General features: G+C 43.4%; 1 protein-coding gene across 9 annotated transcripts in view; it reads left to right on the forward strand.

The window, feature by feature from the left end:
- Window positions 1-26,772, forward strand: part of FGD3 (FYVE, RhoGEF and PH domain containing 3) — a 108,820-nt gene that overhangs the window by 36,488 nt on the left and 45,560 nt on the right. For 7 of the 9 annotated variants that reach the window (XR_003531156.1, XM_027664973.1, XM_027664966.1 and 4 more), the window contains exon 2: window positions 22,095-22,265. Coding sequence is in view for 8 of the 9 variants with exons in the window: in XM_027664973.1 (XP_027520774.1) it covers window positions 22,095-22,265 (171 nt within the window). In the remaining variant the exon portion in view is untranslated. Of the gene's footprint in view, window positions 1-13,913; window positions 14,216-16,731; window positions 16,751-22,094; window positions 22,266-26,772 lie in introns of those variants that run through there. The other 2 variants (XM_027664967.1, XM_027664969.1) reach the window with 2 other exon arrangements.

Below are 26,772 nucleotides of genomic sequence, written 5' to 3' on the forward strand. Positions count from 1 at the left end.
TCATCAAACCAGTCCTTGTTCTTCTTGAAGGAGAACCCTAAGGATTCTTCAGAGGACTACTGGATGCTGTTTTTAATATGGTGCCAAAGTGCTTCAGGAGGGGGATCTATAGAATCTATGGAATGGTTTTCGATCCTAGTTTGAAGATTTGCCTGGAATCTGTTTCTCTCTGTGGCTGATGGGAGATTGTTAACTTGGAGTCTCCTCCTTGGGATACTGCCCCTTTTAGGTTTGAAGTTGAGATTAAAGTTAAGTTTACAGCACACCAGCCGATGGTCTGTTTGGCATTCTGCACTGGGCATCACGCGGGTATGGAGGACATCGTGGGCATCTCTGTCACACCAAGACATAATCAATGAGGTGCCAATGCTTAGATCAGGAGTGAATCCAGGTTGTCTTCACACTATTTTTCTGCTGAAAGATAGTGTTAGTGATGGTGAGCTGTTGCTCCACACAGAATTCTAGCAGAAGTTGACCATTATCGTTGCAGTTTCCAACACCATGCTTGCCTCATACTCCTTTCCAGGCTTCAAAGTTCTTTCCTACTCTAGCATTGAAATCACCAAGGATAATGATCTTGTCATCTGCAGGCACCTTTTGGGTAAGGCGGCGCAGATCATTGTAAAATTTATCTCTTTCAGCAGGGTCAGCTTGGAGAGTTGGGGCATATATACTAAAGAGGACAACGTGTTGATTGTTGTGTAGTGGAAGGCGTAGGGAGATAATGTGGTCAGAGTGACCTGTCGGCAGATTTTCGAGTTTAGGAACAATGGAGTTTTTGATCATGAAGCCAACTCCTGAGAGATGCCTTTCGGTTCTGGGCTTACCTGACCAGAAGAGTGTGTAACCGGCACCATGTTCTCTGAGGCTGCCTCATGGAGATGAACTTCACTGAGAGCAGCAGCGTTGATGTCGAGACATGACAGCTCATGGGCAATTAGGGCAGAGTGACGCTCGAGACGTCCACTATTCGCAGTATCAAGATATCATACTGATGGAAGCCTTTTCAACCTGAGGTGACTGAAGGCCCACACCAAGACCTTAAACCATCTTGTCCAGGAGCTGCTCTATGCTGATGACGCCGCCCTTGTCGCCCACACAGAAGCAGCTCTGCAGTGTTTAACATCCTGCTTTGCAGACACTGCTGAGCTCTTTGGGCTGGAAGTCAGCTTAAAGAAAACAGAAGTTCTCTATCAACCTGCACCTCAGGAAGTCCCCCATCATCCCCACATCACTGTTGGCCAATCAGAGCTCAAATCAGTCCAGCAGTTTAATTACCTGGGCAGCCTCATCTCCTCGGATGGTAAAATTGACAGAGAGATAGACAACAGGTTAGCAAAGGCTTATAGTGCCTTCGGAAGGCTTTATAAAAGAGTTTGGCGAAATAAACACCTGAAGAAAAGCACCAAGATCAGTGTTTACAGAGCCATAGTGCTGTCTACTCTTTTACATGGATCTGAATCATGGGTCATCTACAGCCACCACCTGCAACTCCTCGAACGCTTCCATCAGCGCTGCCTCCGTACAATCCTAAACATCCACTGGTCAGATTATGTGACCAATCCATCTGTTCTAGAACAGGCACAGTCACAAGCATTGAGGCCATGTTGCTGAGAACACAGCTGTGCTGGGCAGGGCACGTCTCCAGGATGAAGGACCAACCACCCCCTCCCTAAGATCCTGCTCTATGGTGAACTTGCCACCGGCTGCCGCAAGAGAGGAGCCCCGAAGAGGAGATACAAGGACTCCCTGAAACAACATCTCAGCCTTGGCCATATTGATCATCAGAACTGGTCTACTCTGGCCTCCAATTGGGAGGTCTGGAGACACACCATCTATAACGCTGCTGATGCCTTTGAGAACGCAGCAGGATCACCCTTGAGGAGAAAAGACAGCGCAGAAAGAATTGTGTCCTGCAGAGTGTACCACCTGGGGAGTCTTTCTGCTGTGCCTTTTGCAACCGGACGTGTCTATCTCGCATTGGCCTCTTTAGCCACCAACGTGTTTGTAACAAACGTGGATAGAGCCCTTCCCAAATCTTCGTTCATGAAGCCCGGCCATGATGACTTGTAATAATAATAATAATGAAAATTAGACTGACATGAGTGAGTGGACTAGTGATGCCACTTGAGGATCCCAGAATTCACGTGGTTTTATTAAGCTCTGGATGACCCAACTCCCTTCATGAGTTTTCCACTCAAGTACTTAACTGTTTCTCAACACAGCTAGGCAATTAGATCTTGCAAGAGTACTGTTTTTCATGCAATGATAAAATACTGCTTTCTTGTTTGTCCTTCACTGCTCATCCCACTATTACTACTTTCTTTGGGGGTGTACATTACATCCCTTCCAAGCTTGGTAATTACATTGTCTGCAGTGTCCGCCCGGTGAGGGCTGTCTGCTGATGAATAGCTGCATTCTCTGGGACTCCAACTCACTTCAGTTCAGCTGTGAAAAATTGGATTTTGGATGTTAATTATCCAAACAAATCAGCAATTGGTTTAAAGCATTGTTAAGGACAAAGCAAAGAATAAATAGCTTCTGCAAAATATGGCATTGTGAATGGTGCTGATCCTGTCTGCTGTAATTTGCCTGTCTCCCTTTGAAAGCATTATGCAGGAAGAGGAGCTCAGCTTTTGGAGGTAATTACCCATAGTGAATATGAGTACTAGCCTGTTTCTTCCTTGATATTAAAAGACAAAAGAAAAATTCATCATGTTGTTCTGTAAAGATAAACAAACAAAAACAAGCTAATTAAAACTCAGCCTGAGTCCTGTAGTCCTCAAGAGTTTTACCAGTTTCAGTGTCTCTGTTCATCATTTTGTGCTGCACAAGTGTTGGCAAGGTGGGAAATCAGCGATCGGACTGTGCTGAATTAAACTATGTGCTGGGACGAGTTTGGGAGTTGATTTATGTCAGACTGGGGCAATGTGTATGTATCAAATAAGTGTATAGATGCAATGCACACGCAGAATTTAAACCACACTAACAGCAGCAATGAACCCAGCACACCAGATTTATTCTGGTGGTGACAAATGAGGTGAATGCTCATATAAAATGGGGGTTTGGTTTTATAACTAATGAGCATACCCAGACATGTTTTCTGATATAAACAACTTTAGCAGTTTGTTCATCTAAGAAATGCATGTAAATGGTTGTGTGACAGATGCAAAATCATTAAACCAATTTTACCATTACCCTTTATGGTTTAATAGCCAAAGATTAGGGCCTGAATTATTTATGAATACCTTTCTGCCAAACCATCTTGTTTTGTTGTCTTGCCTAATCGGATCTGCTCCCTTACCCCTTGCCTGCAAAGTAAATCTGGTTTAGGAATAGTGAAGTGTTAATTCTTATTTGATTCTGGATGAGTGCTGCTTGTGGGAGTTTTGTTTTTGCTTAATGAGACTTCGCTGTGTTAAGTTCTTTAGAAGAAATTTCTGTTTTTATTGGAAAGCTGAACATTTGAAAAATCTCTCAGAGTTATTTGCACCACCACCACCATCCCCCGCAATTTAAACCTCTGAGTCAAGTGAGAAAAGAGAATTAAATGCAGCTTCTGCAGTGCAAAATACAGAATCCATTTGTGCTCTTAGAGCCTGGACCTGTTTTCAGGTAGCCTGAAAATGTTAATTGACTTGGGAGTAGTGAAGGAACCAGTACTGGCCTTTGATATGTTTCTGTTGAAGTTGTGGGGGGAATACGGGGGTTTAATTTTTTTTTCTCTTTTTTTTTTTTCATTTGTCCTAAATTAAGGGATGCACTGAACCAAAATAAGAATTTTAACCTAGTAAGAATGCAGGAATGCCACTCTTTGCAATCAAAATGTACCAGAACAGTAAGTCACCGTAGCTCAGCTCAGATCCTCAGTCATTAAAATGGGAGCACTCAACCTGCCCCAGTTTTGAGATAAAATGTGTCAGTTTGAGGTTTCTTCTTGTCTCTGATCACAAAGGCAGTGCTGGTAGGTCTGAGGAGGAGGCAGTCATTTGTTAGCTGTAGTAACTGGGGGTGCCCAGTTAAGCACAATTCTTGGTGGTGCCAACCATCCCTCCTGCCTGGAGTTGGCATCAGAGGGGGAAGCAAGACAGTTTTTTTTCTTGGTGTTAAATGTTTACAGGCATTTCTTCCCATTGCTTGCTGACCTCTGGAACGCTTGTTGCTGATGCCCATCTTATGGTGCAATGTCAGGTGGAATATGGATTCGTATCGAATGAAAATACAATGAAAAAAATTATATTTAGTGCTCACTAGCTGGTGCCACCCTGGGGCGACTGCAGCTCTGAAAGGGTGCAAAGTGCCACCCATAGGCAAAATAAAGTACTAATTTCTGCAGCCATTTTACCAGGGAAAATAAAGATCGTCAAAGAAGGTTAAACAGGAGCAGAGTATTTCATGTCGTTGTTGGTTCTTACCTACTAATGCCCCTGTGTGAGTCACAGGTTGGCCTTCCCTTTCCTCAGTTCAATATCCTGTTATAACTCGCAGTTATTAACTTTTTGTACTGTCTGTTTCCAAGCATCATCTGCTTGTTCTAGAGAGTTCCCTACTTATTGGTCTCCTTCTTTCATTGAACAAGGAAAAATTAGACATAGGGGAAAAAATTCAAGCTAGAATAAATTTCTAGATCCCTCACTCCCTGTTTTTCCTGCCACACCCAGACCCCAGGGAGGCCCAGCACTGTCCTAATGGATCCGTGCTTCCCTCCCAGGACAGCCCAAGCTCTTTGTGTTGCAGAACGAGTGAGCCAAGGCAGAAATAAGTGTCCTGACTGTGTCCTCGGTGCTGGCTGCAGCCCCTTTGCCGAGGGGATGGGGTGCAGTGTGTTTGGGGCATGTTTGGGATCTCTCAGAAAGGCTGGTTCAGGTTCTGCTTGCGCGGCTTTGCTGTGTCCTCTTGGGCTGCGATTCCAGAGGGCAGGGCTTTCTAGTGTTTTATCTGTCTCTAAAATGTCGTGGTGTGATCTAAGTAATAATGGGTTTGCAGTGCGGTGTATGTCCCTGGGGAGAGCAGCAGCTCCTGCCCCACTGTGCCTGGTCCCTGATGCCCAGATGGTGGTGTCTCTTAATAGATTCATTTGCATTCTCTTTGAACACCAAAACTGCTTGATTTCGCAACCTTTGCCACTTCAGACGAAGTCATTATGAACCCTACAATCTGCCTTTCCTTTCAGGTGATTTTTGTTTGGTTAGTTGGTTTTTCTTGTTGTTGTTTAAATTTTTTTTTTTTCAAATACCACAACCCAGCAATTTAATTTAACGTTATCATCTGTATTTCCAACAGATCTCTGAGTGGGTCGGAATTTTATGTTGTTTGTATTAGGGAGGGTTCGAAACATACCAAATCTTGAAAACCATGACACCTTTAAAAGCTGAACAAAAACCAATATTTATTACCAAGAGGTGGCCAACAAAACAAACAAACCTAAAAGGGAGGAAGGAGGAGAGAAATAAGCCCCCAGCTTATCTCCTCACACACGCATAGTATGCTTTGGGGGTCTTTCTTAATTGAGTCTGGGGGCTTACTTCATCCTCCTCCTCCTCAATCTCTCCTTGGAGGATTTGTTTGGTTTGAGTTTTTTCAGATATATTACAATATATTGGCTTCAGTGAGCTTTAACTGCTGCCAAGGTCAGGTCACAAGGAGGTGAACACCTTTTCAGAGCCTTTTACACCTAAAGTGAGAACCTGAGTTAGCATCAATCAGTAGACAATAAAATAGGAACACTAGTTACTTGGAGGACAATTAGCCAATCACAGAGCACCAATTAAAACAGTTTGTACAAGAAGCTCTCTTCAAGGACAACTTTCCCGTTTATCAGTGCTTGTTTTCCTATAACTTGGCAGGGAAAGAGTAAAACTTTCACAGGTGGCGGGGCCAAACACAGACCAAAAGTATCAGCATAATTAACCCCCTATACAGTTGTTAAATGTAATTACAGTTTAAATTCTATGTACACAAAAAGACAATGTGCCATGCAACAGGTTTATGTTGAGAAAGGCATAGAGCACAAGATGCCCAGCTAAAGACTACTACATTCCATTAAGTAACTACTACTTCCATTAATCTTCCACAAGGAGTTGCATTTGATACAAAGATTGTGTGACTGGCTTAGTGTAACAAACATTGCGTGTCAGTCTTCAGTTCTTTTTGCACTGACAAGTTTAATTTGGTGACTACCCAGTACATGTTTTAGTAATCTTACAGTTCTCTGCACGTCATTTAAAAACATCTGAGAATCCCAAACTGGCTGCTCTGTGAGGAGGAAGAGGGATCTCTCCAGTTAAAGAATGTTTTTTGTAGATACTGTGTTGGGAAAATAGGGCTGTAGGAGTTGCACTCACATATCTGGGCAGGCAGAGAAGAGGAAATACTCTTGTGAAGAAGAAATAATCTGTGACCAGAAACCTGGACATATTAGCTTGAATTTTCCATTTGTTTCCAGTTTTATTCTGGTGGTTTTGTCACAAGGCCAGGTTGGGCAGGGCTCGGCGCAGCCTGGTCTGGTGGAAGGTGACCCTGCCCATGGCAGGGGGTTGGAACGAGAGAGTCTTCATGGTCCCTTCCAACTCCAGCCATCCTGTGATTCTGTAACTGTGCATCTTGCAGTGAACAAAATACAAGATTCTTCCTGACCATCAGAACAAACGAGCTTTTCAGTTAAAAACCACCGCTATTTATTTTGCTCGACAGGTGTGGTTTTTCCTCTGCCACCGTCCATCATAAAACCCGACTAGAGCATTCCCATTCTGAGAGCACAGCTTCAGCCAGGGAAAGCTGGAGATCAGGGCTGGTCCCTCTGAGTGTGTCTCTGTGGGTTGTGTGCAGGAAGCCAAGGATTGAGGCAGGATGGTCCCACATCATGTGGTGGCCCTGTTGCAGTGGGAGGGACAGCTGGGCTGTGGGCACTGGGCCGTGTGCTTGGCTTAACCTAGAAAGTGCCAGCAGCTTCAGCCTCTCCATTTGGGTTTTCTGAGGAGAGCTATCACTCCCGAGCAGGGCAGGTGAGGAGACATTGCCGGGTGCAGGCTTTGCATGTATTTATGAATGCCAGGTTCGGGTATGGGGGGATGACACCTCGGCTTTCAGCATCTCCTAAGTAGCCTTTGTTTGTTTATGAGCAGGATTGACGTGGTTTAAGGTGCCTTTGGAGCAGTAACTTCGTGTGATGACAATCGTCCTGTGTTTTGAGGGGTTGCTCATCACGTGCAGAAGGCAACCTCAGTGCCACAGGTGGGCATGGGTGGGGACTGTGTGGCCAGTTGGTGTCACAGTTGATGGGCACTGATGAGTTGGTGTCCACTGGTCACTCACAGAGTGGAGCACAGTGGGCTGGAGCAGAGCATCAAGGCATGATCAGACTTTACTGCAATGCATGTGCGCATGCACTTGGGGGTTGTTTGTTTCTTTTCTTTTCTTTTTTGAGAGGGCTCGTGGTATCTGCTGACATTGAGCAGTGTGCTGCCAAGGAAGCACCAAGTGTCCTAGGGAATCTGGAGATGTACTAGTGTTCCTATTTTATTGTTTATTGATTGATGCTAACTCAGGTTCTCACTTTAGGTATAAAAGGCTCTGAAAAGGTGTCTTGTTCATCTCCTTGTGACCTGACCTTGGCAGCAGTTAAAGCTCACTGAAGCCAATATGTCGTAATATGTCTGAAAAAACTTGAACCAAACAAAAATTGTTTATCCACAACCCATGATTGGATTGTGATGATATAACTAAAATATGCTTTCATTGCATCTGGTGATTTTGATACTCTTATGATTGTAAGCTCTTATGATTATAAGAGCTCAGAATTCTAAATTCATTACAAGAGTCATTTATTATCTGAAATAATCTTGTAATGATATTTTCTTTTAGTTTTTTTTCTACAGTGAAAATTCTTTGCATTTTTCTTAATAGCGTGTAAATTTCTGTAGTGGCTTTTTTTATTTAAACCCTCCAGTCATCCTTTCTCAATAATGCAGCTTTACCAGCAGGCATGCATCGTATGCACTGAGATTTCTCCATCAATAAAAGAATAATATGGACTAATGATTCAGAAATTTCATGGACACCAGTAATTATTGAGACAGTGACTGTCATGTGTTGTTTTATGCAATAACATTTTAAACATAAATATTCAGACATCTCCTGTGCAAGTAACATGGTTTATAATTATTCCTGTTAGCTATACATTTATATTTGAAAGTGCTAGTTGCCAGTTGCATTTCATGTAATGATAGACACAATTCTCTCTTAGTTTACTTCAGAATTGAAAGCTGTCACCTAAGGGAGGGAAAATGTTTATTTTCACAGCATCAATCTGAATGCATATTTGGGGTTAATGGTCTGATTCTGAAAAGGTTACCTGTTCTATGTTCAGCTTGAGCTTCCAATTCCTTAAAAATTTCTTTAAAATCATTGCTGGCAGAGCAATGCAATTATGAAGTGTGATATGTTTTTTCTTCAGAATGAAGATTGAACAGTCAGTCACAAGGATTGTATTGTAATTCATAACTGTTGTCCCAGATAATAACCTGAGTGCTTGCAAAACGTCCTTGTTTTCACATCTGGTGATGATGGATTGGATGAAAGTACAATTATAGATAACAGGAGAGATGAAACGGCTGCTACAGATACAAGGAATTAACTGAAGTTTTGTTGGAGAACTAATATTAGTTCCTTTTACTGCAGCTTTCCTTTGTACTCTATGTTGCAGGCATTTGAGCTGGTGTTACTTTCTTTGGAGCTTGCCAGACTGAAATAAATATAAAGGATGCTTTATCCTATTCTTTGTCCACTCTGGGACCTGAAATAGTGGAGCCAGTTCAGTGCTTTTCTGTCTCTTCCACTTCATTTATCTGTGTGTTGTTCTCATGGACACCTTTAACCTTTTCCAGGTTCTTTTTCTTGCTCTCACTTTGGACCTTGGAGACTGTGGATCCTAGAGTGAGGAAGCACTGGTTTAGGCTAAGGAGATGGTCGTGCAAGGGAAATAATGCTTTACTCTCAGCTGCTCCATCTGCAAAGCACAGACTGTGCTGATGTGTCCCCTCAGAGTTGGAAGTGACGTGGAGTTTGACCTCAGGAGCAGCTGTGGGATAACCTGGGTGTGTGGGTCTCTGGTGGAGCAGGTGCAGAGACTGTGGCTGCAGAGATGGGGTAAAGACTGTGTTCTGTAGTCAGCTGAGAAGCCACTACAGTGGCCTGTGGACCTTTGGTCCTCATCATACGCTGCTTAAAGTCTCCAAAAAGTATCCACTCACCATGGCTGGACCCCTCCACAGCTTCCCTTGCACTGACTTTGCAGTCACTCTGTGGGATTGCTGTGTTGGATATTTTCCAACATGAGGAAGGCATCAGGAAATGGCACAGGACTAGGGATGCTTTTGCTTTCAGCCTCTCAGTGCTGTCCAGGCTGTTAAAGGCTTCTCCAAACTGTGACTGCTGCCGTGGCCCCACGTGGCACCCGATCATCCAGTCTGTGCAGCAGAGGGACCACAGCAACCTGTCTGCTCCTCTGCAGATCCTGCCCGTGTTCGACCTCATCAGTCAGAAATAAAGTGGTTTTTCTGCTTCCTTTGCTCAAAAAAAAGGGGGTTCTTACTGCTGAGAACCTTATTTATTGAGAATTTACATTGTTCTTTTGTTACATTTGCATTAAATGGGGGGGGGGGGTTATTATAGATGTCATATAGTAATATGTTTGTCCATGCTTGGAGCTGGTTGAACCAGGTTCTGAGCAGCCTGATCTGCTCTGCTTTGAACAGAGGGGTTGGACTGGGTGATCTTCCCAAGCCCCTTCCAACCTCAAAGACATTGTGGCTTGGTCATTCTCTGTAAAAGCCTTAAACTTCAAGTAGGGAGTTACCCAGCCACACTAAGAGCTGAAATATGTTTTCTTTTAGTGATCATTGTGAAATTGCTCTGGATTTTTAAATGTGCAGCTCTGCTGTCAAAACAGTATAAAAATACCCACTGTGCTTTTCAGTAATGAAGTTGAATTTTCTTGACTTCTGCAGTGTGGAGTGACAGCACTCTGCCCTGCAGAGTTCACTTCTGTAGCAAAGAACCTGAGCTAGGTTTACATACTTTTATTTAGTACCTAAATAAAGGCTTTTAAATGAGTAGAGGGTAATTATTGGTTTACTAAAACTAATAAAACAATTCAAGCTTATAAGAGAAAGCCAGTTGTTGGGACACTGTTGGATATGCATTATATTGCTATTAAATCTTAAGTGGAGAATAATTTTTGTTCTCCTTGCTGGTTAAATGAGATTTTTCACGTTGCAGTGTGTGCCATTAAGAAGATGCACAAGCACATCAACTGAGCAGTGAGAGATCCTTGCATGCTGCTTTTGTCATTAGCAAAAACAATTTAATAAGCTTCTAGTAAAAGGAGAAGTGAAGCACATGAAGCATTTTTTGTGACATGGTTTTGAATGAAGGATGGAATCTCACTCATAGGACTAGATTGGACTGTTTCTCACCTCTTCAGCTGTTAAAGCACTGGAAGGAGGGCAGTATAATTCTTTTCCCTCTTTTTCTTCCCTCTCCCTTCTCAATTCTGGGAATTGGAGATCTGCCATCTTTCTCTTTGTTCCTGGGAGAGAATCCCAAGAGTAAATCATCAAGCTGCAGGTAACCTGAAAGGAACAAATTGAAATGGCCTTGGCTGTGATTATTTGTTTGTGTTATAAATCTCTTTGAGTTTTTACAGTAATGGATTGTTCTGTGTTGCAATTTCTGTGTTAAAGCAGTGCAGATGTGAAGTCCCAGCTGTGTTATTAGCCTGAAATATGTTCTTTGCTTTGCATAATCAGTGTAAATATAAATTAGGATTCTTTCATCATAATGGAAAACCTGTTACTTGTCAAGGGAAAAGGAAAAAAGCAGGCTCTCTGCATCATCAGAGGAAATTCTCAGGAATGCTGAATAAGGATTCTGCCTGCATCCCTTCATGGGGGTCCAGCGTGTGCATCTTAGAGGAGAGGCCGTGTTGCAGACGTCTGGCATCACTGAGGGCTCTGGGGTTGCCAGACAGACAAAATAATAGCTTGAGCTTAGGAAACCCACGGTGAGAATGCATTTACAGTTGCAGCTACACACTGCACCTCATGCTCAGTGGCCTTTTGGCTGATCCCTGGGGACACTGCATAGGAATCAGACCGTTTTGTTTGGGGTGTTCCCTTCTGGGACACCATGCTTACCCTGGCCAAGCATCCCCGTGTCGTGCAGGAGGCAGCCAGGCTAAACCTGGAGACCAAAGCTAAACCGAGTTAATAACCAGAAAAAATGAGATGAGAAGCCAGTTTGGATGGGGAAGAGGCAGAGGGAGGGAAAGGTAAGTTGAAACACTGATGCTGTGCTGAAGGACCCCACAGTGGTGGTGTGCAGGGCTCAGCCTGTGAGTCAGAGAAATAAATGCCCTTGCTTGTGATCACCTGGCTAGAACAAGAAGTGTGAGGGCAAAATTACGATGAGAAATGCTTGGCTGTAAATGAGATTTCCCCAGACAGTGTTCTAGTCTGTGTCACGTGCTTGCCTTAATTTTTTGTCTGGGCATGTTATCTGGCCAATACTCAGTCCTGAAATCAGGAATAAATTAGAGAGAAGGGGCCATTATCTTCCATCCTCAATTAAAATTTTTTGCAAAAGAGAAACGCAAAGCGAAACAAGGTCTTACAAATTAATGAATTCCGGGTTTCATGTTAATTGTAATGAAATATAGGAATGAAAATCCAGTTCTCCTTCCCTCTTCTAAATTAGGCACCTGCAACAACTTGAGCTGGACTTTGACATCTGGACCTTGACTGCTTCAGAAACTCAGTCTTGAAATCTGGCGCTGAAGTTAAACAAGTTCCTTTGCATTTCAGACCACAAAAGTAGGGCAAGACTTGTCTGCACTAAAGAGATGAGTCTGGCTGCTCATCTCTTCTTGCCTTCCTTTCTCTTGCAGAGGAACAGTGTGTGACAGCCCCGTCTGATGGCTGAATCTCCTGATGTGCACTGTGAGCAGCATTCTGGCTTTTGTCACCTGCAGTGTCAGACTGGCTGACATCTGCCCCAGGCTCCTTCTCCTTTACTTTGTGACTCTTTATGCCTCAGTCTTTATATGTCATTTAACCTGCTTTCCTTACGAGATGGAAGAATCTCAGGGGGGGGTTCTATTCTACCTTTGATCTTGGTGTCACAGAAAGTTACTGTGCTGATTGTTTTAGCCTGGAGTAATTAAATTATGCCATTTGGGGGGGGGGGGGAAAGTCAGCTAAATGCTTCCTCCCAAGGAATGAGCTTTTCAAAGCCTGTCCATTATACTTTGTTAAATCACAGAAGTTTGTAACTGCCTTCCAGGTACGGGGAGTTGCTGTTCAGCATCCCCCAACTCTCTGTGCCTATATGAAGAGCACACTGAGTGTAAATATTGAGAAAACTATAACTAAATTCAGGAATTTACTTATCACTAAACAGTCTACAACACTAGGCTGAGAGAGAATGTTTTTTCAGATTGGAAGTCTTATTTCCTGCATGCCTTGCATGAATGTCACCAGAGACTTGAAATTGTATTGCCAGAGTTTACGACCAGATCTATGAGTTATGTCCAAATTCTGAGATGTGACAGAAATGCTATTGCAAAGGTTACTGCTGGGCACCTGTGTCCAACTCAGCTGAGAGAGGAAACCTGCGGCCAGACTGATACAAATACAAGCAAAATAAAAAGAATAACTTTGGTACAAGTTTGTCAGAGAACAAGCATGAAAGAGCTTGAGAGTTGCCACTTAGGTGGGTGTCAGTCTCTTCTCCCAGGTAGCAAGTGACAGGATGAGAGGAAACAGCCTCACTTAGTACCAGGGGAGGTTTAGTTTGGGTATTAGGGAAAATTTCTTCATTGAAAGGGTGGTTGTGGAAGTTTAGACTTGGCTCCCTGTGAAGTGCTCAAGACCACAGCAAAAGGCTTCCCCCCCCCTTATTATGAACACCGGAGAAGGAAAGGGAGGGGAAACAAAACTACCAAAAAAACCAAAATAACAGAACCAAAGCAGTATATATATATTTACACTTATATACAGTTACAAAAACTATATACATATAAGAAAGAGAATCCCAACACCCCCCAAAAAAACCCCTAGAAGAAACCAGATGTATGCAGCCAGTAAAGAACTAGCAAAACAAAATCTTAATACTTTCCTTAAGAAAGTAGAGCCCAGACCACCAGATCTCTCCTCTCAAGTCGGAAAGAAGCAACAGCCTCTCAAAAAACTCACAGGCCTACACCCCCACACGAGAAACCCGTCTGCAGAGAGGTTGCTTTGCTTTCTCCAACTCTTCCAGAAGAGATCTACCTTCCGACTTCCTCCCCCCTTCTGTTTATATTTCTGCTTAGGTAAAGAATAGAATGGAATATTGGGATATGGGTACTTCCTTAGTTTCGACGTGGTTGCCAGGAAGAGGCCTAAACCAAACCACTACAGTGGTCAAGCCATGGCACAGGCTGCCCAGGGCAGTGGTGGAATCACCTTCCCTGGGAGTGTTCAAAAAAAATGTGACACTTTGGGACATTGTTTAGTGGTGAACATGGGGGGGTGGGGGCATTGACAGTTCAACTTGTTGATCTTAGAGGTCTTTTCCACAACCATTCTGTGATAACTTGGCGAAGCACACAATTTAACCTTGTGTTGGTCAGGTCACTGTGTAGGTCGTCACACTCAGATAGCAGCACTGAGGATACAGGGCTAGAAATTATTGTATTTGCGTTAAACCACATGAGAGAACATATATGACTTCTTAAAAAAATAGCCCAACCCTCAAAAATCCATCAGTCCTCATCTATGCTCCAGCAGAGTTTAAATTATAATCACTTAGAAATTTATTAACCAAGAGGTTAAGTGGAGTTTTCCACTCTCAGGACTTGCATCCATCCAGTGCTGGATAACAGTGGTGTACAGCAAGGAGCTGCTTCCCCAGCGAGGAGCTAGTCCCTCCTTCTCTGCAGGAGATGGTGAGGTTGGACATGTCCCTGATGCCAGCCTGGATGAGCTGAGTGCCTTCCTACAGAGAGGTTTGGGTACAACCCTGTCATTTGGGGCTGACTCCTGTGACCGAAGGGAGCTGGGGCTGTGCAGGGCTGCCATGTCCTCAGCGTCCCTCTGGATGTTAACAGAGGGCTCAGTTTGGGTTAAAAACATAGCTTTTTTTTTTTAACTGTTACCAATAACCTCGGGAGCCAAAGGTAAGTGCTTGCTAACTGCAGTACCTCATTCTGTTTCATAGAAGAAAAGAAAATATTTTTGTTTCGGGGCTTTATTGTGGCCATTTTCAGTCCTGGGGGAGAGTGTATTCTGTGGTGCTTTACTTTGGTTTGTTTCTCATTTGCCTTTTGAGTGACTTTTTATTCTGTTCTCAGTGTGTTTTTTCTGGTCATTGCTTCCAAGGCTCCTTGGAATCACCAGGGTGGGGAGCTGGTCATTTCCCCATTCAGCTCCTGTGTTTTTCCCCTTGCCTCATTTATGGCAAGGATTGGTTGGCAGCCTGCTACAAAATAACAATAAAATAATAAATATCACTTTACTTTTTTACTAGGGAAAGGTGACCTTCCATACAGTTAATGATAGATTCTGCCTTTTTGTCCTGGAAGGGTGTTTAAATTTTCAAGTTGAGTTGATCCTGTATTCCATCTCAGCAGGTGTTATCACTGCCACTCTAGTGGGAATGTGGGATATTTGAGTGACCTGGTAAGGGTCCTTGCTTTATACTTCCTGTGGGTGATGTGGTGGCCAGTTGTGTTCAGAGCAACATAAAAAGTCTAAAACTAAGTGAACACACTAGAAGTGACTGCCTGCTTGGGGTTTTGTTTGTTTTTTCTTTTTTATCTTACCCCAGTGTGGGGTTGTGTGTAATGACTTTCTAGCAGCAGGATTTCTGAGACATGCTTGTGGGTTTGTGTTTTCTTTACCTTGTTGTGGTATAAGTGTGAAGATCTCGGCAGAATTTGTTTTACACACCTATGTTGAGTAGTGCTGTAATACAGAATTAGATGTTGAAGCTCCTCATTTTGGTCACTCAGAAATCTTTTCCTGACTGTGAGGAAAGGGCTGGTGTAGGTCTGGTGAAAAGCTAATTCTTTAAATGAAAGTATATGAGATTAAAAGAGTCATTAGAATTCTGTAATGGTTTCTCTAAAGCAGTTGTGGAGCAATTCCTTGGCTGTGAGATCAAGCGTGAAATGTCCCAGAGGCAGAGGAGTGTTGGAGTGGCATTGCACCTGGATTAGGTGCTGTTCTGGACAGGGCAATAAAAACTAGGTTGTAATGACAGACAGACTGCACTGAAATGAGTGTGTAAAGCAGTTTTGTTACTGATTGCATGAAAAAACCTATTCAAGAAGAACAGAAGTCAGAGCTTAAAACTCCTTTGCCTGTTGTGACTCAAATGATGAGAGATGTAAGGTGTGTGCCAGTGCTGGTGAAGCACAGCCTGGATTTGGATTAGCTTGCAGGAATATGCTTTAGGAGAATCTGATGGGGATAAAGGTGGGAAATCTTGATGCAGGTTTATGGAAGATACTATGACAGTGATGTTCTGTAGTGACCCTCGAGATGTTATAGAAACATCTGTTAAAGGAAGGATCCTCACCTAAGGCACTTAAAATTAGTCAGAACAGGATAAAAGTACACCAAATACCAAATCCCAGCATTGTGGTTTTCCCATAAGAGCCCGAAGCAGCAGCCCCTTTGTGGCTCCTGGGAACGCAGCCTGCCCTGAAATGCAGCGTTCGTTCAAAGTTTTACATTTTGCTTCTTCCTTCATCGTTTCCCGTGCAGGATTCTGATGGGAGAGCAGGAGAGGGGAAGAAGGAGCATCAAATACGTTCAAGACTTTTGATGGAACTCTTTTAACCACTCCATCCCATGATGACTGAATTGTATTTGTTGTCACTTTTGAGGCCCTTCATTTCCCAGAGGGACTGTGAAGCAGTCTGAGGGTTTGAGTGCTGAGAATTGGGGTTTTTTTTTGTTTCCATGACATGTCACTGCTGTCACTGACTGTTCTTGCATTAATATCAAACTGTATCTAAGCAAAAAAACCCTTTAAAGAGATGAAGGAGGCCTACAAGAGAGCTGGAGAGGGATTTTTTTAGAAGAGTATGTAATGACAGAACAAAGGGGAATGGCTTCAAACTAGAAGAGGGTAGATCTTGATTGGATGTTAGGAAGAAAGTCTTGCCTGTGAGGGTAGTGAGGCCCTTGCCCAGGTTGCCCAGAGAAGCTGTGAATTCCCTATCCCTGGAAGTGTTCAAGGCCAGATTGGATGGGCTTTGGAGCAACCTGGGCTAGTGGAAGGTGTCCCTGCCCACAGCAGCAGAGTTGGAGCAAGATGGTGTGTGAGGTCCTTTCCAATCTGAACCATGCTGGGAATCTATGATTCCATGATCTAGCTTTCTCTTTTCTACTTCAGATTCAGGGTCCTAAACCATCCACATCCCCTGTGTTGCCTTTCAGATGGTTTGAAACTCAAACCCAGCAGCAGTCTCCTGTGACTTGTGCTGAGTGCAGCTCCTCCACGGGCGTTTGCCACATTGATATGCTTTGAGTCACCAACCACAGCGGTGGTCGGAAGTGAGCTGGGGGAGGGAGGTCAGTTCCTGTGAGCATGGCATTTAACCCACAAAAAGAGAGCTGCAGCAGGAACTCTTCTCCCTGCTTTTTGGTTGTCTCACAGCTTGAGTGAGTAAGGAAAAAACGTGAGGGTCTCTGGTCAAGCAGAAGTAAGTGATACGCCTCTGTTTTGGGGGGGAGTTGCGGTCCATGCCGGATTCTTGCTTGCTTTTGAATGTAATGTTTGCTTTGATTGCATCTGTTTCTGAAAGCTCGTGGTGGTAACTTTGCTGTCACTCTTTTTGCTGAATTTGATGTTTTGGAATGCCAGAAAAATGTGAACTCGCCGTGGTCGGTGTCATCAAGCTGGGTTTTATAGCAGGGAATGTGTGCAGCACTCACATCCCTGACAGGGGCTCTGCTGGGCCGTGGGCAGGAATAAGAGGTGGGTTCTAGGAAAATGCTGGAGTTAATGAAGCAGCATAAGAGGAAGGAGAAGGGTGTACCTGGTGGCAGGGTGGGAAAGGCTTTGCTCCTTGCTGAGCAGCAGGAGAAGGTTGGGAGCTAGTCCAGCATAGGGCAAGGTGTGAGACAGCCAAGGAACTAGCAGTAGGCTTGCTTTGTTTCAGTGGAATGCTGCAAAATCTCTTCTTCTAAAAGAAGGCTGGAGGAGAAGTCCCATGGATCAGCAAATATAGGGTGTGCCAAACCAGGAGATTGTCATAACACTTCAGGGTCTTGCTGCTATCGCAGACCTTCAAGATATTTTATTTTAAACAGGGATTATTTTTGAATACAGCTACATGGGGACTGGGTGCCAAGTCCAAGATCTGAAACTGGCTTTTGTGGTGGGAGGAAAGCCTGGGAACTGGAGTTCAGCCATTTGGGTTCAACTGGTCTCTTTATTACTTCACTCAGTGGAGCACCCAAAATCCTTGTGTTTTATCTTAGTCTAATAGAAAATTGTATCGTAGCCTTCAAGTTTGTGACAGCCTCTAAGAGCAATTTTTCAAAAATACAGGCTTTCCTCTGGGTGCAAACAGTGAGATAACAGGAGACACTTGAGAAAGTTCTCAGTGCCATGAAATTCCTGGTGGCTTTGAGTTCTGTCAGAAAGATTGATGTTATTAGTGAAAATACAAATTGTACCTCAACTGAGGCATTTCAGAAGTTTTGTTTAGGTTTTACTTTAGTAGGAGCCTTAAATACCTATTATTTTATTAGTATAATGCAAAAATTTACCTCTGGAAAGCATCATCTCTGTCCTTTCTTGCTTGGATTGGTTTTGAACAGAGGAATTGTGAGCAGGCAGCATCATTCATGTGAGTAGAATCGCAAGCCAAGCATGAAGTACTTGAGGTTAGAAGCACAAGGACCGTGCAGAGCAAAGCTGAGTCTCACTGCAGGATTTTATGAGTTTGGAAGTGCATGCTCAGGTTTTTGGAGTGGTGCCTCTTGTGGGTGCCTGGGAGGTGCCTGCAGACAGGTATGATTCTGCCTTGAGCTGTCACAGGTCATCAGGGATAAGATGTGAAGTCAGTGTCAGCCAGGCTCTCTGGGGAAAGCCTTTTATAAGGTTTGGATACAAATGACCAGTTTTTCATCAATTTGCACATACCACTACACTTCCCAAATGCTTCTGTGGCACTTACAGCTGATCTGGTTGTCTTGGTTTAAGAATGGTATTCCCCAATTCAGTGTTCCCACTGAAACACTCCAGACTCACTCACTCCCCCTCCCCTGTGGTGGGCTGGAGAGAGAATTGGAGACAAAAAGGTGAAGATCAGGGGTTGAGATAAGAACAACTTACTGGAAACAGCAATGAGGTATGGAAACAAACAGTAACAGCAACTATATTAATGACAGGGGGGACAAGAACGGTGAATGATTCACACACCAGTGTTCGGCAAACCCTCTCACACCCCACCCAGACTGGGAGGGACCATCCTCCCCACCCCCAGCAGTGACATGAGGTAGTCTAGAATAACCTCAGGGTCCTGACCATGCCCCTCCTGGCTACTGCAAAAATTAACCCTGTCCTGGCCAGAACAAGGACATTACCCACCCGTTATTCCATACCATCTTCATCGTGTCATTTCCATAGTCAATGGCTGCCCTTCCAAAATACCTGTTGAGTTCATTTAGTCCATGGCTGTGGGTTCTACCCATCCTAGCTGTCTTCCAGGGCAGGAGGGCTGGTGTGCTGTCTGTCTGGTGGTGGCAGGCTGTATCAGGAGCTCAGGACTAGTATGTCTGGAGGAGTCCATCCTCATTGTCCATGGCAGTTATGGCACACAGTTGCAGTGTGATTCAGCAACCAGTATTACACAATTCAACATTACAGACTGTTGTCACCCAAAGTCACATCCCCTTGAGGTGCACATCGTGTTTCCCTCTCCCTCTGCATTACCCACCAAGTGCACCCAGGTCCTTGAGCAAAAAACAATACCATGGACTGGAAGGGACCCCTTCCCCCACTCCCCCCTGGTATGGCCTGAGGTGATATAGAAAAACCTCTGGGTCCTGGCCATACCCCTCCTGGCTGCTGCAAAAATTAACCCTGTCCTGGTCAGAACCAGGACACTGGTCTAGGAAGAGTTTGCCCCATCCAAGGCTGCACCAGAGGTCAAAGAGGAGGCAGTTCTGGTTTGGATCCTGCAGGTTTGGTGGGCAGGCAATGGGGACCCATCACCTGCTCTCACTTCTGGAGGCACCTGGCAGAACCACAGACATCTTGGGAGTGGTTACCTGGGCTGTGCCTGGGTCCTTATTTATGTTGTCCCTCTTGTTTCCCATTTCCAGGAGCACCCTGGAGTGTGCTTGGCAGACAGTAGGTTTTACTTTCATGAAATTCCATGTGAAATAATCCAGTGAATCTTGTTTTCACAAATAATTTTATAACACTTGAAAAAATACGTAAGGAAAGTGGATTTTTGACTTGTGTGCAAAAAGCAGCCCTTAGGGTCCACATCAGAGACAAAGAGGGAGAACCAGTTGGCTTAAATTAAATAAAAAAGAATGAAAGCCACTTCTCTGGCTTCACCCCTGCATATTTTTCTTGATTTAGGGCCAGCACTACATTTAGGTTTTAAGGCACTTGTGGCTTTCTAGGTTCCTCTTCTGCTACTAAGCAGCTTTATTTTCTGCTGTGTGCCCACTGCTTTTTGGATGCTCTTGTTTAGTGGGAGGTAACATAAGCCTTCACAAAGTATTTACTCTGCAAATGCCTCTGAACATGAGTCCTAGAGCTTTCAGAGCCAAACTTTGAGCAAGATGGACGTGTTTGTTGAGTAATTACCAGTGGAAGATCTTGTGCCATGGTTGCTTGACAGGATCTTGCAGTAGCAGAGAAAAGCTTGTATGTGAATTTACAAAAAAAAGGTTCAAAGCACTCTACTTTGCAGTACCATGAGTAGGTCTTAAGAGCTTTTAGCCCAGACCTAAGAGGTGTATGATGGTGCCACACGCTTGAAGGCAAGTGAGTAGCCACTGGCTCTTGTTTACAGTGAAAAGTAAGGTGGTCAGACTTGCTTTCACAGCAATGAATCTCAGTAGAAAAGAAAAAGGAACTGGATTTTAATTCCTTTCGAAACTTTACAAAATCATACCAACAGGACAGTCCTTTTTTGTGGCAGTGGTTGAAGAAGAATGAGGAATGCTTAGGGTGACTGGTACCTTATCCCAAGTCAGCATGGAGTAGCTGGGCTTGGCCTAGGATGTTCAGTTGTGCACTATTTTAATTTCTGGCTGTGCTGAGCAGCTGTTAATAAGGAAGAAGTCCTAGTCCTTCCCCTAAAAAGCTATCCCGTGGTGGCACTGCTGCTGTCACAGGGAACTTTCGGTCCCCAGAGCTGAGGCATCTGTGTAAACTCTTTCTGTGATGATGTGTTTGCCAATAATCTGTTGATCTGCTCTAATAATCTATTCTACATTCACTGAATTTTTCTGACAAGTGAAATTATATGTGAATAGAACCTACTACTTATAATTTCCTGTTTTCAGCTGGAAGGATGTTTTAATAGCTGGTCTCAAATCTGCTGAAAAGCAGATTTTGTGGTAGAAGTGCTAATGAAGCTTCAACAGCAACAACTGGCAGCCATACACGGGGAATTCAGGGGTTGTATATTTGGGTGGCACAGATCAGTAAGTAGGTTTGTGTCATCTGAATCTATTTTTTACAACAAAATCTGCTTTAATATTTTATGCCCTTTTTTTAAAAAAAATGCATATGTGGAAATTTCTGCATTTTGAGGGCAGCTCTCAGCTAATCTTCCCAAGAGTCTGCACAGCTCAGATTCCAGTGGATTTACTCAAAAAGTCACATCCTGTTTAATACCATTAGTGCAAACCCAGAATAATTTAGTTGATGTGGATGGAGGGGCTTTTCGTTTCATGTTTTTGATCTTAATAGGAATCTGGCCAAGAATAGGTTGCATTTTTGAAGCTAAATCCATGTTCTTGAAGACATCACAGGAAGGCAAACACTGTTTTTTCACTTTTATATGAATCCTTTCTACCTGATGCAGGTCACCTCGCACTCCAGCAAGATGCTGGTAAATTCAGCAAGCCCACTTTAAACAAGGGTATGGAAAGAATGTTTGTCATGTTTTCTTTGCCCTTTTTTAATGCATTCACGTTCAGATTTCTAAATCTGATACATTTTCCGCTTCTCAGTATTGCCGGAAGCATATATATTCATGTGTTTGTATTCAGCAATTTCAAACCACAGTCCTTTTTAAACTCTTTTTTAACCTTCTCATGGCACACGGGTAAAGCTGACACGGGGGTTTTGTGTAGCTGTAGCCTTGCCACAAGTCCAAAAAAACCCAAATCAAAAGCTGCAGTCTCCACTCCATGAAAGCATCTGGGTTTGCTTCCCCAGTCCCCACACAAGTGAATCAAGAATGTTAAATTAAAGACAAAGAATCACATTAATAATTTCTTTCTCTGTGTTCCCACTGAATCATATCTTAACAGCATCTTCTAGACCAGAGCCTTTTGAAGGAATGTTAATATTTTATGTACAGAGGAGTAATAAATAGGGGTTAAATGCAGCTTGAGTGATTAAATCTGAAGGAATGGCACTTGTACCATTCCCACTATGCGGAACACATTTCTAAATCACCCTAATTTAGGTTTATCTTACCAAGTAAAAACAATGTTCTGTGCTGCAGCACTTGTATTTCTGTTTGGAGAAATCCTTTTGAAATGTTTTTTATCTTTTATATTTGCTCTTTTATTTCGGGTGTCTGTAATAAAGAAGTAAATCATTAATTAAAGACAACATTACCAGAATTCCACCTGTCTTACCAGTCAGTCAGCTTGACAGGATCATTAAGGCTGGATATATTGGGTGTAATAACTTGTGAGTGAATGGCTCACCCCTCTCCTACTCCCCTCCCCTTCCTCAAGAGTTTGGGTGAGTGATATGCTTCTAGAAGTAGCACAAATTTTCTTCAGGATTAATAGAACAAAATAAATATTGACTTTTTCCCCTCCCTCTCTTCCCCCCAGGTTGCCCTTGTTCTCCTTTTCCAATCAAATGTCACATTGACTCCAGTCCGGTGTTGGAAGCATGCGGGGAGCTGCAGCACGTCAGCTCGGCACAATGTCTCCATCAGGCTGGAAGGAAGCCCAAAACCAAAAGTCCACTGGCCAAAATGCATCCTCTGCAGAAACCCCAAGGCAAGTAGCTTTGGCCTTCTAGAAGCTGTACAAGCTCCTATGGCATGGAAAGTGTAATATTTTAAAATGATTGTTTTAATTCGAGTCCCGGCGAAATAGTTACTTTTATGTTCTAATGTATACCTTGATAGGGTTTTATTATGTTCATTTTTCCCAATGTTAGATAACCACTTAATGAGGCCTTCAAGAAGAAATTGATTCAGCAGTAACCAATTACTTAACTTGTCATTTTATATTTTGTGTGCTGCTGTTATGCAGCTGTGAGGTGCAAGTTGAATTCAGCAATATGGTTTACATTTTGAATGAATTTTTTTGAAAAGTGTTTTAGGTAATAATAGCTAATTGTCTAAAGCCAGTCTGTTTTCCATTTATTGCATGGCAACAGGAAATGCCTAAATGAAACGAATGTATTTTAAAAATGAGAAATAGAAGCTAAACCAGTCACATGTGGGCTGTGGTACTTCCACAGACCTGTCAGCTCATAGTCGAATAGGTGGCAATCCCAAAGTAGGGTGGAAGAGGAGCCAGGAAGAAGCATGATCCAGCTGGTCTCCAGCTGCTCTTCTAGTCTCCTCAGGCTTCTGGGAAAAAAAAAAAAAAAGAAGACTTCAGTACATTTCTTGAAAGAGGATAAATTGTTTCCATGTTTCTGCATTAGTGAAATGACATGGGGTCTGTCTTTATGATGTCAGTTTGCCAAGTGTCCTGCTAGCACGCTTCCTGCTTTGTAGAATTCATTACTCTTACGTATGTAATGGGTGCTTGCCTCAAGGGAACTGGGGATGCAAATACCATAGGGGTGTTAGGAACAAAGGGAGGTGAGCCTCAAGAAGATACTAAGTTCATAAACCAGAATTTTTTTTAAGATATGTATCCATGTGATAGATGGTCGTTGTCAGGTGAAAAAAATGACATTTTGGTGTTGTACACACTGAGCTGCTGCACCATCACCCCCTCCCAATTCAAATGTCTATACAAAAGCAGTTCAGCCTTGAACAACAACAAAGAAAGCACTGTATTTTCTGCTTCTGGAAGCAGACCTTAAACGATAAATTAATATACTAGTTCACGCTTTAAATATCCCACAAGGTCTGTGCCTTTATGAAGCTTTCACCCAGAGATCTTGGTTGTTCAGGCTTAATTAGTGGGTGTTCCATGAATGTTGTTAATACTGACAATAAAAAGGCATAAGTGTCTGTTCAGTAAGAACTAGAATGAAGTCAGCTGGTGTAGATACTTTGCTGTTGTACTCGTGGCACTGATTTCCAGTCACTGAGGAAGTAACGTGGTTTTTATATGTGAGAATTTCAGAAAAGTTGGAGGGAGCCTACTTGGCTCGATTCAATTTATGCTTAAAACTTACCTAAGTAGATGAATATGATTTATTTCCATCACCAAGACAGGTACCACTGCTTCTTTCTGCTGCTCACACACCCCCAAGCTCTCTCTGCCATTACAGCCTTAAGCTCAGAACAGAAGTCAGTGTATCTGCTGTCTCATAAGGATGGAAAAGGATGGAAATTGTTAAAGAGGTGAAATAAACACCCAAAGGTAAAATGCTTTCTTGACTGGTTACTCTTGCTGTTACTTTTTTTGACAGAACTCATTTTTCTGGGCTTCTTGATGTCACTGTAAAAATAGTCCAGGGAAGGAGTCCCTGTGAAAATTCCCGTGAGACTGTTGTGTAGCATCCAACACTTAAAAACCAGGATGAGCCAGCTTAGCCAAAGCTACAAATCCAGGTGACAAGTCTCGATTATGGATGTGCCAGCCATCCTCCTGAAAGACACTTCTTTGCCTTGAATTTTAAATAATGATTTTGTTATTTCTTATTATTATATATATTTTATTATTATTCCTTTATAATCAAACTGCTTTAAAAAAGTATCTTCAATTAGCTTATGTGTGACAGGAGAGAACAATACATAGGATACGTTGCAAGGGAAGATAGTACAATTTTTTTTTGTCTTCACTTTTATTTGCTTTGTAAATTTGAAATGGCTTTTGTCCCTTGTCATTGATCTTCTGTTACTCTATGGGTTTTATACACAGAAAAGAAAGGAAATACTAACTATACAATACTTCATATATAAGTAATAGTTCAATACTTCCTCTCCAGGAAAATGAAAACATCAAAATTTATTAAAAAAACCCCAAAAGTTTTTTTGAAGTTACTCTCTTGAAGTTGACGTTTTTAATGTATAACATCCTTTCTTTTTCTTGGTGGCCATATCCACAGAAAGCAGTTGTGACAGTGTGGTGCACACAATAAATCTTTCTTTAGTTTTCTGTAGGTATTTTTATGCAAGATCCTTTCTTCCCATGGCTTTCTCCCTAGAGCCACGTGGCTGCCTCACTAAGGCCTGTGTCTTGTTGATTTGTTGGGTGTGATGTGCTGGCATCACCACCTGAGGCTCCAGGAGCAGCTCTCTACCTCCACCCAAACCTGTGCTTTTGGGCCATTTATTCTTCCTTTGAGTGTATTTGCTCCCCAGGGGTTAACCCTCCATGATCTCCTTCAGCATCTGTATATTTTTAGATCTCTTCTTGTCCAGGACCTTAACTAAAGTAAGTAAATCTTCCAGTGTGACTCAAACCACTAGATTTTTTCTTTATTAGGTCCTCCCAGCTTTCTCAGCAAGTCAGGACAGACCCCCAGACAGCCCCCAGGCTGGGATGGTGGCTGGGAATGTCTCCATCCAGTCACTAATAAATGCATGTTGAGTGTTTGCTTTACTGTAGAGAAGGTGCTTGTGAGAGAGGAACTCATGGCCAGGGGAGATGAAATAATGCGAAGGTGAGATGCTCATTTTTCAGTGAGGGAAGGGCCCCATATTCCCAGCTGGTTTACAGACCCAGGGCCAAGCCTGGGCTATACCTTGTCCCACTTATTTAAACCTTGCCTTTGAGTTTTCTGATTCTGTCCTGCTGCTTCTCGTTATTTCACTTGTTCCTTCTGCAGCCAAGATTTTGTGGGTTGGGTTCTGCCTCCTCCAAAGAGCCAGGTTGCTGTTCAGGAGAAGGAGGAGTGGGGAAATAGCATTCCAGCATGTGGTTTCAGCCTTCAGGGAGCACCTGAAAATGCTTTGTAATGCTGGTATCTCTTCCATACAGCAAACTTCTAGCTTTAATTAGAATCAGAGACTCACAGAATGGGAATTGGAAAAGGGCCTTAGAGCTCATCTCATTCCCCTGCCATGAGCAGGGACACCTCCCACTAGCCCAGGTTGCTCCAAGCATCGTTCAACCTGGTCTTGAACATTTCCAGGGACAGGGAAACCACAGCTTCTCTGGGCAACCTGTGCCAGGGCCTCATCACCCTCACAGCCAAGAATTAATTCCTAGTACCCCATCTAACTCTGTTCTTTGGCAGTGGGAAGCCATTGCCCCTTGTCCTTTCACTCCATGCCCTTCATCCTTCTCCAGCTCTCTTGGAGCCCCTTTAGACACTGGAAGGAGTTCTAAGGTCTCCCCAGAGCCTTCTCTTCTCCAGGTGAACACCCCCAGCTCTTCCCAGCCTGTCTCCAGAGCAGAGGGGCTCCTGGAGCATCTTCACGGCTTCCCTTGGACTTGTTGCAACAGGTCAGTGTCTTCTTTGTGTTGGGGACCCCAGAGCTGGAGGCAGCTCTGCAGGTGGGGTCTCACCAGAATGGAGCAGAGGGGGAGATTCCCCCTGCCACTCACCTGCTGGGCACGTTGAGCATCTTGACAACCAGCACCCCATTGCTTCTCCCCAGGGCTGGTCTCGAAATGTTCTCCACTCAGTCTGTATTTGGGATTACCCCAACCCAGGCGCACTTGGTCTTGAACCACGTCTGCTTTGGTTGAAACTTGCCTTGGTAAGTAGTCCTTGGTAGGGTCAGTGGCTTTGCCTCCATCCTTATGTCTCCATTTCTCAGCATTACTTCAGGAGGTAAAAATTCAGAATTAACAAAAGTGTTTTCCTCCTTCCTTTTGATTCAGTGCAGAGTGTGTTGTCTCAGGTGATCCAGGTGGATCCACTAACAGGAAAGGCATCAAGTGTTTACATGGACAGCAGTGACACTCAGTGTAAAGGCTTTGGTATTAGTGTAGGACCTTTGGGTGCTGTGGACCAGGGCCAGCTTGAAGGACCTGATGCAGTATGTGGGGAAGGTTCTGACCTGTCTGCCTGCTACACTGTGCACCTTCTGCAGGGAGCCCAGAGCTTTCCTTTTCTGGCTTCATGGGCATGGATACTTGTTTTTGGGTTGTCTTTTGTTTTTACAAGGAGAAACATGGCCAGACGCTCACTGACCACATGGTATGCACACAAAAACCTGGTGAGCAAAACCTAGAGCTCTACCACCCTGTTTATATGCAAGAGGATTTTCTTTTCCTTCTTCCCTGTTATTCCTGTGTAAGATAGGGTTTGTGGAGGTCTCTTCAGAATTGGACTATAACATCTTTATTCGAAGATAAGAATTTTAGATATTTTTGGAGACTGATCAAATCAATCCTCTTATAGGAAGTGTCCCCTTAAAGCTCA

This window comes from Corapipo altera, unplaced genomic scaffold, assembly GCF_003945725.1.
Source record: "Corapipo altera isolate COAL_440 unplaced genomic scaffold, ASM394572v1 124, whole genome shotgun sequence".
Taxonomy (NCBI): domain Eukaryota; kingdom Metazoa; phylum Chordata; class Aves; order Passeriformes; family Pipridae; genus Corapipo; species Corapipo altera.